The 15393-nt window shown below is 38.7% G+C and overlaps 1 protein-coding gene across 6 annotated transcripts in view; it reads left to right on the top strand.

Moving 5' to 3' along the window:
• cert1b (ceramide transporter 1b) overlaps positions 1-15393 on the top strand; it is a 51315-nt gene that overhangs the window by 6450 nt on the left and 29472 nt on the right. For all 6 annotated transcript variants that reach the window (XM_062057436.1, XM_062057437.1, XM_062057441.1 and 3 more), the window contains exon 3: positions 14892-15008. In XM_062057436.1, the coding sequence (XP_061913420.1) occupies positions 14892-15008 (117 nt within the window). The remainder of the gene's footprint in view (positions 1-14891; positions 15009-15393) is intronic.

Here is a 15393-nt window from a genome sequence, read left to right on the forward strand (position 1 = left end):
ATTATTATTATTTTTTTGTCCTGTCCAGCTTCTCAGGCAAATTATATAGTTGATGTAGATGCCCATATAGGCTGTTCAGATTTACTTTACAAAAGAGAAGTGTAGGATACTTCTCTTGTTGCCTTATTTGTATTTGACCACTACTGTTTTCTGTTTATTTGTTACTGACTGTGGCAGGACACCTCTGCCTCTGTTTCACTTTATGTTGCTGGTAAATAATATGGTTGTAGTAGTAGGCTAAAGTTAAATTATTTAGTATGCACTAATTAAAGGGGCAGAGCTTTAAGAGACATTTGAGCTTTTATATTTTATAAGATATATTTTTTGTAAGAACCACAATTAATAAATATATTTCAGTGAATAACTTATTGTTCAAATCTGTATATAAATATGCACATAAAGTGTTGTAATTATATTGTAAAATGGATGGATGGATGGACGTTTAAAACAAAACTGTTATTATTAATTAGTAAGTATACATTTTTTGAGCCTTTTTAGAGAAAATCATATTGTAGTAAATCATGCAAATTACTCTATGATGTCATGGTGACCACGCCCATAGCCACGCCCCCACCGCCACAGGTATCTTGGCAGTATATGGGAAACACTGGTAAACGTATAGCATGTTCTATATGTTATAGTTATTTGAATGACTTTTACCATTATATGTTACGTTAACATACCAGGCACGTTCTCAGTTGGTTATTTATGCCTCATATAACGTACACTTATTCAGCCTGTTGTTCACTATTCTTTATTTATTTTAAATTGCCTTTCAAATGACTATTCTTGGTGTTGGGTTTTATCAAATAAATGTCCCCAAAAAATGCGACTTGTACTCTGGTGCGACTTACATATGTTTTTTCCCTTCTTTATTATGCATTTTCCCTTTTTTTATGCATTTTTCCCTTCTTTATTATGCATTTTCGGCCGGTGCGACTTATACTCCGAAAAATACGGTAACTACAAACTGTATCAGTGTTCAAATAACATCAATACCAGCTAAAAGGTTTTGTCATCTCATCGAATTGAACGCATGCTGTGAAGATTGTGTATTCGATGTGAGAGGTGTCACTCTTGTTTTTTTTTTGTTATTGGCCAAACTGTTGTACTGAACAACACGGAGGCGTTGGAGAAGAACAAAGCTTGTTTATTAGACTTCATCTTCATTAGCCAAACTACTTTGTGTTTTATATTGATATCAAAAAGTAAACACCATGTTTTTTTACATTACTTGTATTTTTTTCATGTTACAAAGGTATTACTTAAAAAAACATTTATGTGACACATAATTTTGTTAATGTGTTATTGTGTATAGTTAATTCCTATATGACATATTTCTGCTCAAACTCTTAATGGATCAGTTTCATATCGGTCCATATTGTTAATTATTTATATTTTTATGACCTATCGAAAATAAGGAGCAGAAGAAAAAAATATGAAATATAAACATTTTTATTTTAAACGTAACCTTCATCTGTTTAGAATCCCCTCAGCTATCAAGGCAGAAAGGGAATGTCAACACAAGCATGGTAAACACTCAAACAATGTAAACAACATTGTAAAACCACATTGAACACTTCTTAAAATGAAGGTGCAAAAATAAGGAATACGTAAGAAATGCTTGATAAAGTGTAAGGAAATAGCGCAAACTGTGAAAATATAAACATAGAGAAACCTGAGAATAACCATTTGCTGCAGGTTTAGTGCCAGGAAGCTACAGTATATAATGTTATAAAGAGTAGAGCATAGTTATTTTTTTTGTTTACACTAATTCAGTAGTCAGAGCTTCAGGATACATTTTGAAGTTTTAAGATACCGTAATTTCTGGGCTGTATAGCCGCATCCACCAAATTTGAGAAGAAATACATGTGATTACATATATTAGCTGCACCGGACCATAAGCTGCAAATATATACCAGTAGGAAAGATATTGTAAATGTTCATTTATATACCTTAGTTGTTTCCAAACGGTGCTTGTCACACGGCAGTAAAACAGCGGATGAAACAAAACGGAAGCCATCGTCATGGACTCGCTATCAGCTAAACAGACTCAATAACTCCACGGTGACGTTTTGGTGAATTTCCTGAAGAAATTTGTGAAACTGAAACAATACAAAAAGATTGCTATTGTAAGTTAATAACACTAACACGGACACTTGTAAATGTGTTAGCATATTAGCTAATGCTAACGACGCTAGCTTGATTACATTACGATAGCACGTACAAATATGCATAAAAACACTCCTATAGACAGCAAACATGGGACGGTTTAGTAAGTATGAATTGTTTTAGTTACATTGTAAAACTTACAAACATAGTTTGGAGTGACGAATGAGCAGAAAGGTTACGGACAAATAGCAGACAAGACGGGGTATACTTTTGGTTCAAGGTATCACCTGCAGTCAACGAACTCATCCAAAAGATGGCGCCAAAGCACAAACAACACCACACCCTTTCAGTGTCTGTGGTTGTTTCATGAAAACTATTTGTTGAATACAAAACATTATGGCTGGTAGTGAAGAAAAATCAATAAGATAGTTGCACTGTTTTATAAGTAGTAGAGTTCAAAGTATAATAATGGCTTTTTTGCCGATATTCCGATATTGTCCAACTCTTAATTACCGATTCCGATATCAACCGATACCGATATATACAGTCGTGGAATTAAGACATTATTATGCCTAATTTTGTTGTGATGCCCCGTTGAATGCATTAAACAATGTAACAAGGTTTTCCAAAATAAATGAACTCAAGTTATGGAAAAAAACGCCAACATGGCACTGCCATATTTATTACTTAGGTCACAAAGTGCATAATTTTTTTTAACACGCCTCAAAACAGCAGCTTGGAACTTGGGACATGCTCTCCCTGAGAGAGCATGAGGGGTTGGAATAGGGATAGCGGGGGGTGTATATTGTAGCGTCCCGGAAGACTTAGTGCTGCAAGGGGTTCTGGGTATTTGTTCTGTTGTGTTTATGTTGTGTTACGGTGCGGATGTTCTCCCGAAATGTGTTTGTCATTCTTGTTTGGTGTGGGTTCACAGTGTGGCGCATATTTGTAACAGTGTTAAAGTTGTTTATACGTCCACCCTCAGTGTGACCTGTATGGCTGTTGACCAAATATGCATGGCATTCACTTGTGTGTGTGAAAAGCCGTATATATTATGTGACTAGGTCGGCACGCAAAGGCAGTGCCTTTAAGGTTTATTGGCGCTCTGTACTTCTCCCTACGTCCGTGTACACAGCGGCGTTTTAAAAAGTCATACATTTTACTTTTTGAAACCGATACCGATAATTTCCGATATTACATTTTAACGCATCTATCGGCCGATAATACTGGCAGTCCGAATTAATCGGACATCTCTAGTTCAAAGCGTAGGGATAGAGTAGCGGCGGTATTTTTGTATGAACCATGTAATGGTGGATTGTTAATGGTATTCTTGGGTGTAAAAAGAACAACAAAGTGAACTGAACTGAACACCGTCTCCCAAATCCGTGACAAGATCTGAACTGTGGATTTGGTGAACCTTTCCACCCCTTCGTATTGCTTAAATTAAACTGAACCAAACCCAGGCCACAAAAAACATTATTTTCTTATATAAGAATGCTCTTCGGTTTTCCCCCTCGTTTCCCCCTCGTAGCCTCTCGCATAGCCGAGATATGTTTGAGTCATCATTATGTAAATACAGTTTTGAATAAAGTGAATCAGATGTCCAGTATGCTTCTCATTTCCTTCCGGGCTCCCAGCGGCGCCCGAAAACCAGCTGGTGTTTTCAGGAGACCTCCTAGTGACAAAATGTTGTTTCTCCTCATCACAAGACCTCCCCGGTGAAGAATGCATCTTTTTACTGCCACTCAGCCAGGCTTTTCCCCCCGTGCGTCACTTGCAAATACATCCGCGACGTTAAGGCACTTTCCACCGTGCCGAGAGTGTAATCCTCATGAGGTCACCGGGTCACGCGGCCCAAACACGCCGAGCCCGACTAGCGGTCGTTCACAAGCACTACGCGACAGCTCGTACCTGTGTTTGCTCAGCTTCAACCATCCCATGCCAATGTAAATATTAACCTTGGAGTCATACACCCCGGGTTGCCAGGCTGACAACACACCCCACACGTCCACGCAGCCTTCTCAAGAAGCGTCTTATCTGCGATTTCCAAGCGAAAAGCGTTAATTAAAAGGAGATGTGATCATTTGGTTGGACTGACCCTTACCAGTGACAACGAGCGGTCTGGGGCGGCATAGCTCGGTTGCTAGAGTGGCCGTGCCAGCAACTTGAGGGTTCCAGGTTCGATCCCCGCTTCCGCCATCCTAGTCACTGCCGTTGTGTCCTTTGGCCAGACACTTTACCCACCTGCTCCCAGTGCCACCCACACTGCTTTAAATGCAACTTAGATATTGGGTTTCACTATGTAAAGCGCTATATAAATATAATTCACTTCACACTTTTACGTCTTGGAGAACACTTGCAGGAAATGCAAGTCGTGTGACTTCCTCTACATTGGTCATCATGAAAGAAGCTGACCACATGTCCTAATGCTCTTTCTGACTCACACTATGAACCTGATCCTCTTTTAGTGTCACACTCCACTTGTCTCAATTCCAATTCGCTAACATGCACGATTAATCTAGTCGTGGATATTTGGTGGTTGCTGGCTTCAGCTAACGTCGTGTTGATGCACCAGGCTACCACATGTTATTTTGTGCATACATGCTGCATGTACCGCATTTTCCGGACCATAGGGCGCACCCGATTATAAGGCACACTGCCGATGAATGGTCTATTTTTGATCTTTTTTCCATATATTAGGCGCACCAGATAATAGGTCTCCATCTCATCGCTGCCACCACAGCCTGGGGGGGGGGGGGGCAATTGCAGTGTTTCCCACACATTCATTTATTTGTTGCGGCCCGCCACAAAAGAATTACGTCCGCCACAAATATTTTTTTTTTTTTTTTTTTTTTTGTCCTGTCCAGCTTTTTAGGCAAATCATATAGTTGATGTAGATGCCCATATAGGCTGTTCAGATTTACTTTACAAAAGAGAACTGTAGGACACTTCTCTTGTTGCCTTATTTGTATTTGACCACTACTGTTTTCTGTTTATTTGTTACTGACTGTGACACCTCTGCCTCCTGCCTCTGTTTCACTTTATGTTGCTGGTAAATAATATGGTTGTAGTAGTAGGCTAAAGTTTAATTATTTAGTATGCACTAATTAAATGGGCAGAGCTTTAAGAGACATTTGAGCTTTTATATTTTATAAGATACACTACCGTTCAAAAGTTTGGGGTCACATTGAAATGTCCTTATTTTTGAAGGAAAAGCACTGTACTTTTCAATGAAGATAACTTTAAACTAGTCTTAACTTTAAAGAAATACACTCTATACATTGCTAATGTGGTAAATGACTATTCTAGCTGCAAATGTCTGGTTTTTGGTGCAATATCTACATAGGTGTATAGAGACCCATTTCCAGCAACTATCACTCCAGTGTTCTAATGGTACAATGTGTTTGCTCATTGGCTCAGAAGGCTAATTGATGATTAGAAAACCCTTGTGCAATCATGTTCACACATCTGAAAACAGTTTAGTTCGTTACAGAAGCTACAAAACGGACCTTCCTTTGAGCAGATTGAGTTTCTGGAGCATCACATTTGTGGGGTCAATTAAACGCTCAAAATGGCCAGAAAAAGAGAACTTTCATCTGAAACTCGACAGTCTATTTTTGTTCTTAGAAATGAAGGTTATTCCACAAAATTGTTTGGGTGACCCCAAACTTTTGAACGGTAGTGTATATTTTTTGTAAGAACCACAATTAATAAATATATTTCAGTGAATAACTTATTGTTCAAGTCTGTATATAAATATGTACATAAAGTGTTGTAATTATATTGTAAAATGGATGGATGGATGGACGTTTAAAACAAAACTGTTATTATTAATTAGTAAGTTTACATTTTTTGAGCCTTTTTAGAGAAAATCATATCATTGTAGGAAATTATGCAAATTACTCAAAGATGTCATGGTGACCACGCCCATAGCCACGCCCCTACCGCCACAGGTATCTTGGCAGTTTATGGGAAACACTGAATAGACTACAGACTGTGGTGAAGTAGGCCGGCTTCGTCGCGTGAAGAAGCCTACAATTTTTGGTCGTGTTTTCCGCTCCGTATGCTGAAGGGCAATATACGATATATAGCTCGATATTTTTTCCGTAAAGTAAAAACAAAACAGTCCTAGTTACCTGACATACTAATAAGTATGTCATTATTTTGATTTGATTCTAAGACAAAATAATGACTAAGTCAAATTAATGACTTACTGTAAATAAGCGTTTGCAATAAGCGTTTGAAAAAATGAGTTAAAAGTGGGGCCACATGCTGACATATGCACAACTCATCATGCTTCATTTATTACAGCAGCGTTTCTCAAAGTGTGGGGCGCGCCCCACTGGTGGGGAATAGAGACATGACAGGTGGGGCGCGAGGAACGGGAGGAAATTTCACTTTTGATTTTTTAAATTTTTTTATTATTATATTCTTTGATTTTTTTTTTATTACTATGCTTTCATTTTCTATACACACTGGAAATCACTTTGTGATTCTGTCTGTGAAATCCGCTATATAGATAAATGTAAATTACTTATTTTTCCTGTATGCTTTACATTTCTAGGTAGGAGCGAAAGTTTGACAGACAGCAACAGTAACTAATGGGGGCGGGGCTAAGCGGAAGCTTTGTGAATGGCGAGTCACTGTGCGAGGATTTGCTGTTTTGCAAATACATAAAAAATAGAGCCACTGCTGATGAGCTGTTCAAGATAATGGACAGTTTCCTCAAAGAACACGACCTTAAATGGGAAAACTGTGTGGGCTTTTGATCTGATGGCGCGCATGGCAAAGTCAAGAAACGGGCTGCAGGCTCTAATAAAGAGGGTTGCGCCAAATGCGCATTGGACACAATGTGTCATTCACCGGGAAACACTCGCGTCAAGGCAGCTCAGCCCCGAATTCAATGAGGTTTTAACAGTGGCAGTGTCAAGCCTGCAACCCTGATTTGAAAAGCTGTGCAGTGCAAAACAGGCTCATTGCAGCCACTAATGCTGGAGTACTGTCAAACTCATGTTCACTTGCCCTGTCCTCCTTTTTTTGGCAAAGATTGCAAAGTGGCACTTTTATTTTCATTTATTATTGAACTTGATGCAAGTTATTTGATTTATTATTGAACTTGATGCAAGTTATAACACTTTTATTTGATTTATTATTGAACTTGATGCAAGTTATAACACTTTTTTTGATTTATTATTGAACTTGATGCAAGTTATAACACTTTTGTTTTATTTTTTATTGAACTTGATGCAAGTTATAACACTTTTATTTGATTTATTATTGAACTTGATGCAAGTTATAACACTTTTTTTGATTTATTATTGAACTTGATGCAAGTTATAACACTTTTGTTTTATTTATTATTGAACTTGATGCAAGTTATAACACTTTTGTTTTATTTATTATTGAACTTGATGCAAGTTATTTGATTTATTATTGAACTTGATGCAAGTTATAACACTTTTATTTGATTTATTATTGAACTTGATGCAAGTTATAACACTTTTTTTGATTTATTATTGAACTTGATGCAAGTTATAACACTTTTTTTTATTTATTATTGAACTTGATGCAAGTTATAACACTTTTGTTTTATTTATTATTGAATTGATGCAAGTTATTTTATTTGATATTGAACTTGATGCAAGTTATACCACAGCTGTACAGTTATTTTATTTATTATTAAACTTAATTTTATTTTATGTTATTGAGTTTGAATGTATAAAACTTGAGATTACTTGATGTTCGATAAATTTGAAAATGTTAAGCTTGGCATTAGCGTTCTGTTGGGGCGATGGGGGCAGGTGGGGCTTGAAAACTCCCCCTTGTCCAAAGTGGGGGATGACAAAAAAAGTTTGAGAACCACTGTATTACAGCATTTGGGAAGCCTAAAGTTGATTTTTATTATGTAAATGTTATATTTTTATCAACATGTTATAGCAGGGACCCTGCAATTCAAAACTAGGCTGCTACATTACTAATGATTAATGTAACTATAGCTCAAACAATATTACAATAGCAATAGGAGAGACTATTCATCCCTGAACACCATGAAGTTCATGTAGGCTTTATGATGCAGTTACATTATTATATCAACTATCAGAGACAGAAACTTTTCATTTAACATAATGTCCTTTTTTGCTGCTTCAACACAGAAAAAGGTCAAGTGAAATAACTTAGTTGTTAACTGTAGGTCAATAATGCTTGTCTTTCTCTCAGACAGACAGGGCTTTGCTGTCCGTAACACACGCACGCACACACACCGCAAAATGAGCTAACGTTACGCTAAAAGCTATTTAGCCTTCACCTCAAGGACTGCGAGCGAGCTGAGCTGCCGCTTATATTTCTTGAACGTCAACGGGCTCATAGTGATGTTACTGGTAGTTGACAGGGAGGTGTTTATTATAATTTGGGGAGAGTCCGCTGCATTATGCTCACCTGAAGAAAAAACAACAACTTTAGTTTAGGCGGTTGCTCTTTGTTGTTAAGGCGGCCGCCTTAACAACAAAGTGCTGCGGGAAACCCTGGTGGTTCTTTGGTCAAAATGTTGCATAGATGATGTTTTACAGATCATCTTCAAACCTCTTTCTGACATTCGCTTCAAGATGCGCCGTTTTGTGGGCGGTCTTATTTACGTGGCTCACCTTCGACAGTGTCTTCTCCCCGGCAAAAAAAACATAACAACTTGAAGTCGACAGGTAGATTTGAGGTTGATGTAGAGGGGTCCCCAGGACCAAACTTGAGGGAGGCACTACAAAATAAATATACCGTATTTTCTGGACCATAGGGCGCACCGGATTATAAGGCGCACTGCCAAAGAGCGGGTCTATTCAGGTCGTTTTTCATACAAAAGGCGCACTGGATTATAAAGCGCATTAAAAAGGGGTTATGTTATGATTTTTTTCCCAATTTAAAACATTTCCTTGTGGTCTACATAACATGTAATAGTGGTTCTTTGGTCAAAATGTTGCATAGATGATGTTTTACAGACCATCTTCTAGCCGCTTTCTGACAGTCGCTTCAAGATGCGCCGTTTTGTGGGCGGTCTTATTTACATGGCTCACCTTTGACAGCGTCTTCTCCCCGTCATCTTTGTTGTAGCGGTGTAGCGTGCAAGGACGGGAGTGGAAGAAGTGTCAAAAGATGGAGCTAACTGTTTTAATGACATTCAGACTTTACTTCAATCAATAACGGAGCAGCATCTCTTCAAACAACCACACTGAAAATGTGTCCCGTGAAAAAGCGTCCGACCGGAACTCTCTGATAAGTAAAGTTCCTTGGGTGGATAATGTAAACTCACTACACCGGTATGTTTTAGCGCGTCCATGGTGAGTTTACTGACAGATATAAGTAAGAACTTTACACTACTTTATATTAGAAATGGCAACAGCGGAGGATGAATGTCCCATAACAAGAAGATAGAGGAAAAAGAATGAGCTTATCGATTACAGTAGGGGTTCCCAAACTTCGGACCTGGCCCGCCAGCGTCCAAAATCCAGCCCACGGGAAGTCCCAAGTTTAAAAAAATAAATAAAAATTTCTAATCCATTTTCTACTGCATGTTACTTTCGGTGTCTCCGAGCCGCTCAGGCAAATCATATTGTCAAAAAATGCATTTTCCCATCGACAACATGACATTTTTCCCTTTCAAAAAATGAATTGGCCATTTTTCAAACTTCCACCATTTCCACATTTTTCAACTAATTCAAACTATTCCACCTTCAACACATTCCACCATCCTGTAAATTTAAACTACCTTTTTTTCCAAGTTCAAAACATTTCCTGGATTTTCCAGAATTTCCTGATTTCCAAAGCCCTATTTCCACCCTTTTTTCTGGCGTCTATTCCCTCCACATTTTTTCACCCATTTCAACCGTTCCACCGTCAAAACATTCCTCTTAATCCGGACAAAAAAAACTGAGTTGTTTTTTGAACTGGAAAAATTCCCGGTTTTCCCGAAATTCCCTAATACCACTAGGGATGATACTCGAAACCGGTTTTACGGGTTGTTCGATAAGAAAAGAACCGAGTCCTCGGACTCGAATCCCTTTTTGAGACCCGGTACCTGTTATCAAGACCACTATAGTAAAGAAAAAGAGTTGGTTCTTTATTGGAATCCCGCCCCGACCAGAAATGCTCCGTGGGACATCACAAGAAATGACGTCACGTAGCTCAGTCATTAGGCGCAGATAGCGAAAGCAGGAAAACAATGCACCGGAAAAAGCGCTCCAAGGTGTAATAAAGTTCAAAACAAAAGGTATAATCCAATGAATAACTTTACTGAGAGATTTGAGCAGGGTACAAACACATGACCAACACTTTTACGACCAACCGGAAACATAGCAACCAGGTTAGCAACGCACCTCCTTTACGGCAGCTGTCGCAACATTCTTAAAGCAACTGCAGCACATACATATATATGACATCTCCCTTTTTTAACTTTTGTTTTTCTTTCCTTGTAAACAAAAAAAAATCACACTGTATATGTGTTGTCTGTCTAATTATAAATAATGCAGATGAGGCGTGTTGGCTGAGTTCTTGACGTTTACTTTCACAGCGTGCTCATAACCTCATTCTTAGCTGCCGGGTGACGACATGCAACAACACTTTTCGGGGCTACCGCGCATGCTCGTCACTCCCGTTGCATGCTGGGTAGTGTAGTTGTTATATTCCCTAGCTCATAACATCACATCTTTCCCCTATAAAGAAATAATGTTAACTCAATAAAGTGTAATTTTTTTTTAGCTTTAACTTTTCATTTTTTAGCATTGTAACCACATTTGCAAACAACTTTTCTCTTCATAGAATTTTCTTTCAATAAAGAAATAAAGTGCAAAAATGTCAAAGCATCATAACAAACAGTTATGTCAAATAGCAGCAGAAGTGCACTTTTTGGAGAGCTGTATTATTTTCAGTTTTGTGCCCAAGGGACTGATTTTATTTAACACTATATTATTATTTATACACCTATAGTGATCACAGAGACAGGTTGTTTTTGTGTTACTGTATATATTTGTTTTTCTGAAAAATCCCACCTAATATACTTTGGGTAACAACAATCAATAATTATTTATTTTATTTTTTTTTTTAGGGGGGTAACAGACAATATTTATTTATTTATTAGATTTAATTTTTTTCTAATATAATAAAAGTGAGCTTTTGTTAAACCACATATTGTGTGTTTTTTTCCATATACAACAACCTATCTGGACTCGATAAGAGAATCGATAAGGAATTGGTTCGATAAGAGGATTCGATAATAGGCGATAATTTCTTATCAAACATCATCCCTAAATACCACTTCTCAATTCAACATGTTACTACTTCAACATTTCACGACCAATTTTAAAAATTCCAACACCAACCATTTCAACACATTCAGTTGTTTTTTTTACCGTTTTCCAAAAAAAAATTCCGCTTTTCCCGAAATTCCTACATTGAAATCAATGGGACATTCTTCAAAGTTCTACAACTCCCACATTTTTCATCGGATTCAAACTGTTCCAACTTCAAAATATTCAGCCTGTTTGAGGAATTATGTACTTTACTTCAACAAGTCTAGAAACAACTTCCAGGATTTCAGTTCAACTTCAGCATTGGAGCATTCACACGCACTTCCTTCAGGAATGGCCTCATCTAGTTTTTGAATGTTTTTTTTTCCAACCTAAACTTGGTTAAAAGATTTTAGTGTAAGCACATTAAAAAATACCAGTGATAATAATGATAAATGTGATCATTTTGGTCACAATAACCGTGATAAGAAATGTTCATACCTTGACATTCCTAGAATCAACTAATATAGTATTACTACTAGTGTTGTCCCGATACCAATATTTTGGTACTGGTACCGGTATACCGTACAACCCTAACTACTACCATCCCTACCCCTGAATGAGCTTAAAGCTGGTACAAGATGCAAACTGGCCATTTCGCTAAAGCTTCCCTCAGCATTTGTCTTAAGTAGCTTCGAGGGAAAAAGCGAAAACTCAATGAAGGATTAAAATGTCTTCTCTCGCAATACCCCTGACTCCTACGAATCAATGAGTGCAATTTAAAAAAAACACTTCAGCGGTTACAGTTGCACTAATTGTTGCCGGCCTTTCTGCACACGTGCACAGCAGACCTCTTCACACGCACGCACACAGGCGGAGCAGCTGTTAAACGGCGCTGTGCTGACGTGATTCAAGGCGGCTGATAGCAACCAGCTTTTCCCTGATGGCCTTAAGAGTGTGTCTGCTTGTGTGTGTGTGTGTGTGCACCTCTTTCTTGTTGACATACTGCACGCTGAAAAACATGGAAAACATTCATCGCAGACCGTGTGTTCGGCTGTCTGATGCAACAGAAAATATGTGCGATCATTTGTTGGGCCGCCAGCAGCAGCAGGGTGACAGCCGGGGGTCACAGACATCGTGTCCCCGTTTTGTTTATTCAGCTTTTCCTCTCATTTTCCCCCTGCGTGTGGCGTCATCGGATCACTATCAACCAGAGTAAAACAACTTGCACTGAGCCTAGTCTATAAAATCTGCTACACCTCCCTGATACCGAAATACATGTCAAACTACTTCCATAACGTAAATGACCGCCATAACCACAACACCGGGGGAAGCTCCACAAACCACGTTAAACCCAGATTCCGATCTAACAAAGGTCTTAACTCACTCTCCTTCTATGCCACATCAATATAGAATGCACTCCCAACAGGTGTAAAAGAAAGTGCATCTCTATCCTCCTTCAAAACCGCAGTAAAAGAACACCTCCAGGCAACTTCAACCCTAGACTAACACCCTCCCCCCACCACATCCCACCTCCCCGGATTGTAAATAACCAAATGTAAATAATCAAATGTATATACCGTATTTTTCGGAGTATAAGTCGCTCCGGAGTATAAGTCGCACCGGCCGAAAATGCATAACAAAGAAGGAAAAAAACATATATAAGTCGCACTGGAGTATAAGTCGCATTTTTTTGGGGAAATTTATTTGATAAAACCCAACACCAAGAATAGAAATTTGAAAGGCAATTTAAAATAAATAAAGAATAGTGAACAACGGGCGGAATAAGTGTACGTTATATGAGGCATAAATAACCAACTGAGAACGTGCCTGGTATGTTAACGTAACATATTATGGTAAGAGTCATTCAAATAACTATAACATATAGAACATGCTATACGTTTACCAAACAATCTGTCACTCCTAATCGCTAAATCCCATGAAATCTTATACGTCTAGTCTCTTACGTGAATGAGATAACTAATATTATTTTATATTTTACGGTAATGTGTTAATAATTTCACACATAAATCGCTCCTGGGTATAATTCGCACCGACCAAACTATGAAAAAAACTGTGACTTATAGTCCGAAAAATACGGTACTAGTTCTTATGCTTTCCGAACTCACTATGTGCACTGCTTGCTGTACATATCCTACCAAGTCAGACCTACACTGTTCCAATGTCCATTTCTCAGATGATGCAATTGTTGATGACTGAAGTGATGATATCAACCAAACCTAACCCCTCCCCCTCCACATCCCACCCCCCGGGTTGTAAATAATGTAAATAATTCAATGTATACACTCTGATGATTAACTTGTGTGATGACTGTATTATGCTGATAGTATATATTTGTACCATGAATTGATTAACTATGGACTGGACTCTCACTATTATGTTAGATCAGTGGTTCTTAACCTGGGTTCGATTGAACCCTAGGGGTTCGGTGAGGCGGCCTCAGGGGTTCGGCGGAGGTCAAAACACACCCGACTCATCGTGTAAATACAAACTTCTCCCTATCGGCGTATTACGGATACGGCAACAGCTGACTGATTTGCAGTTGTGTGATTTGTTGTGAGTTTATGCACTGTGTTGGTTTTGTTGTTTGAACAAGGCGATGTTCATGCACGGTTCATTTTGTGCACCAGTAAAAAAAAACATGGTACACTTTAGTATGGGGAACATATTCACCATTAAATAGTTGCTTATTAACATGCAAATTAGTAACATATTGGCTCTTAACTAGTCATTATTAAGTACTTATTAATGCCTTATTCGGCATGGCCTTATTATAACCCTAACCCTCTAACCCTGACCCTAACCCTAACCAAAACACTCTAAATTCAGTCTTTATTACTTAGAATATGTTCCCCTAGTGTCCAAATAACTCTAAATTAAGTCTTCGTTACTTAGAATAAGTTCCCCATACTAAAGTGTTACCAAAAACATATAACTTTGTCTTGAATTTGAAAAAAACCAACATTTTATTTTTCACTAAAGAAGGGTTCGGTGAATGCGCATATGAAACTGGTGGGGTTCGGTACCTCCAACAAGGTTAAGAACCACTGTGTTAGATCCACTATGGACTGGACTTTCACAATATTATGTCAGACCCACTCGACGTCCATTGCATCCGGTGGGGGTTGTAGGGGAGCGGGCACATATGCAGTCCTCTCCAAGGTTTCTCATAGTCATTCACATCGACGTCCCATTGGGGTTGTGAGTTTTTCCTTGCCCTTATGTGGGCTCTGTACCGCGGATGTCGTTGTGGCTTGTGCAGCCCTTTGAGACACTTGTGATTTAGGGCTATATAAATAAACATTGATTGATTGATTAACGTGGACCCCGACTTAAACAAGTTGAAAAACTTATTGGGGTGTTACCATTTAGTGGTCAATTGTACGGAATATGTACTGTACTGTGCAATCTACTAATACAAGTTTCAATCAATCAATCATCACTCACAAACATTCAACAGTGCATGTCTTTCCTGTTTTTGCTTTGCAGGCCCACGAGTTTGACGAGTGCCGACTGGACATCAGCGTCAACGACAGCGTCTGGTACCTGAGAGCGCTGGACCCCGAGCGCCGGCACCTATGGATCGACTCCATCGAGATACACAGGGTGAGGAGTGCGCAACAACATCCCGGTCACATTCTCAACACAGTAGCACCGACTAGACCTGGGCCGATAACACATTTTGCTTGACGATTTATTGACCTACAAATTATTGCCGATAAACGATAATATCTACCTACGCAGTGGCCTAGTGGGTATCGGTAGGTTGTGAGTTCAAACCCCGGCGTAGCTGCCGAAACCGATGAAAGCATGAATGCTCTTGAAGTCTGCACATGACAATGTATCGACGCTGGAAAACTTACCGTCTTTAATTTTCATTTATCGTTGGTTAATTGACTTAACGAATGTCGGCCCAGGCCTAGCAGTAACCATTGAGAGTTGAGGAAATGCGTGTGTGTGTGTGTTTTATTGTACACATGTGTGTTTCTAT

The sequence above is a fragment of the Entelurus aequoreus genome, linkage group LG08, assembly GCF_033978785.1.
Source record: "Entelurus aequoreus isolate RoL-2023_Sb linkage group LG08, RoL_Eaeq_v1.1, whole genome shotgun sequence".
NCBI lineage: Eukaryota > Metazoa > Chordata > Actinopteri > Syngnathiformes > Syngnathidae > Entelurus > Entelurus aequoreus.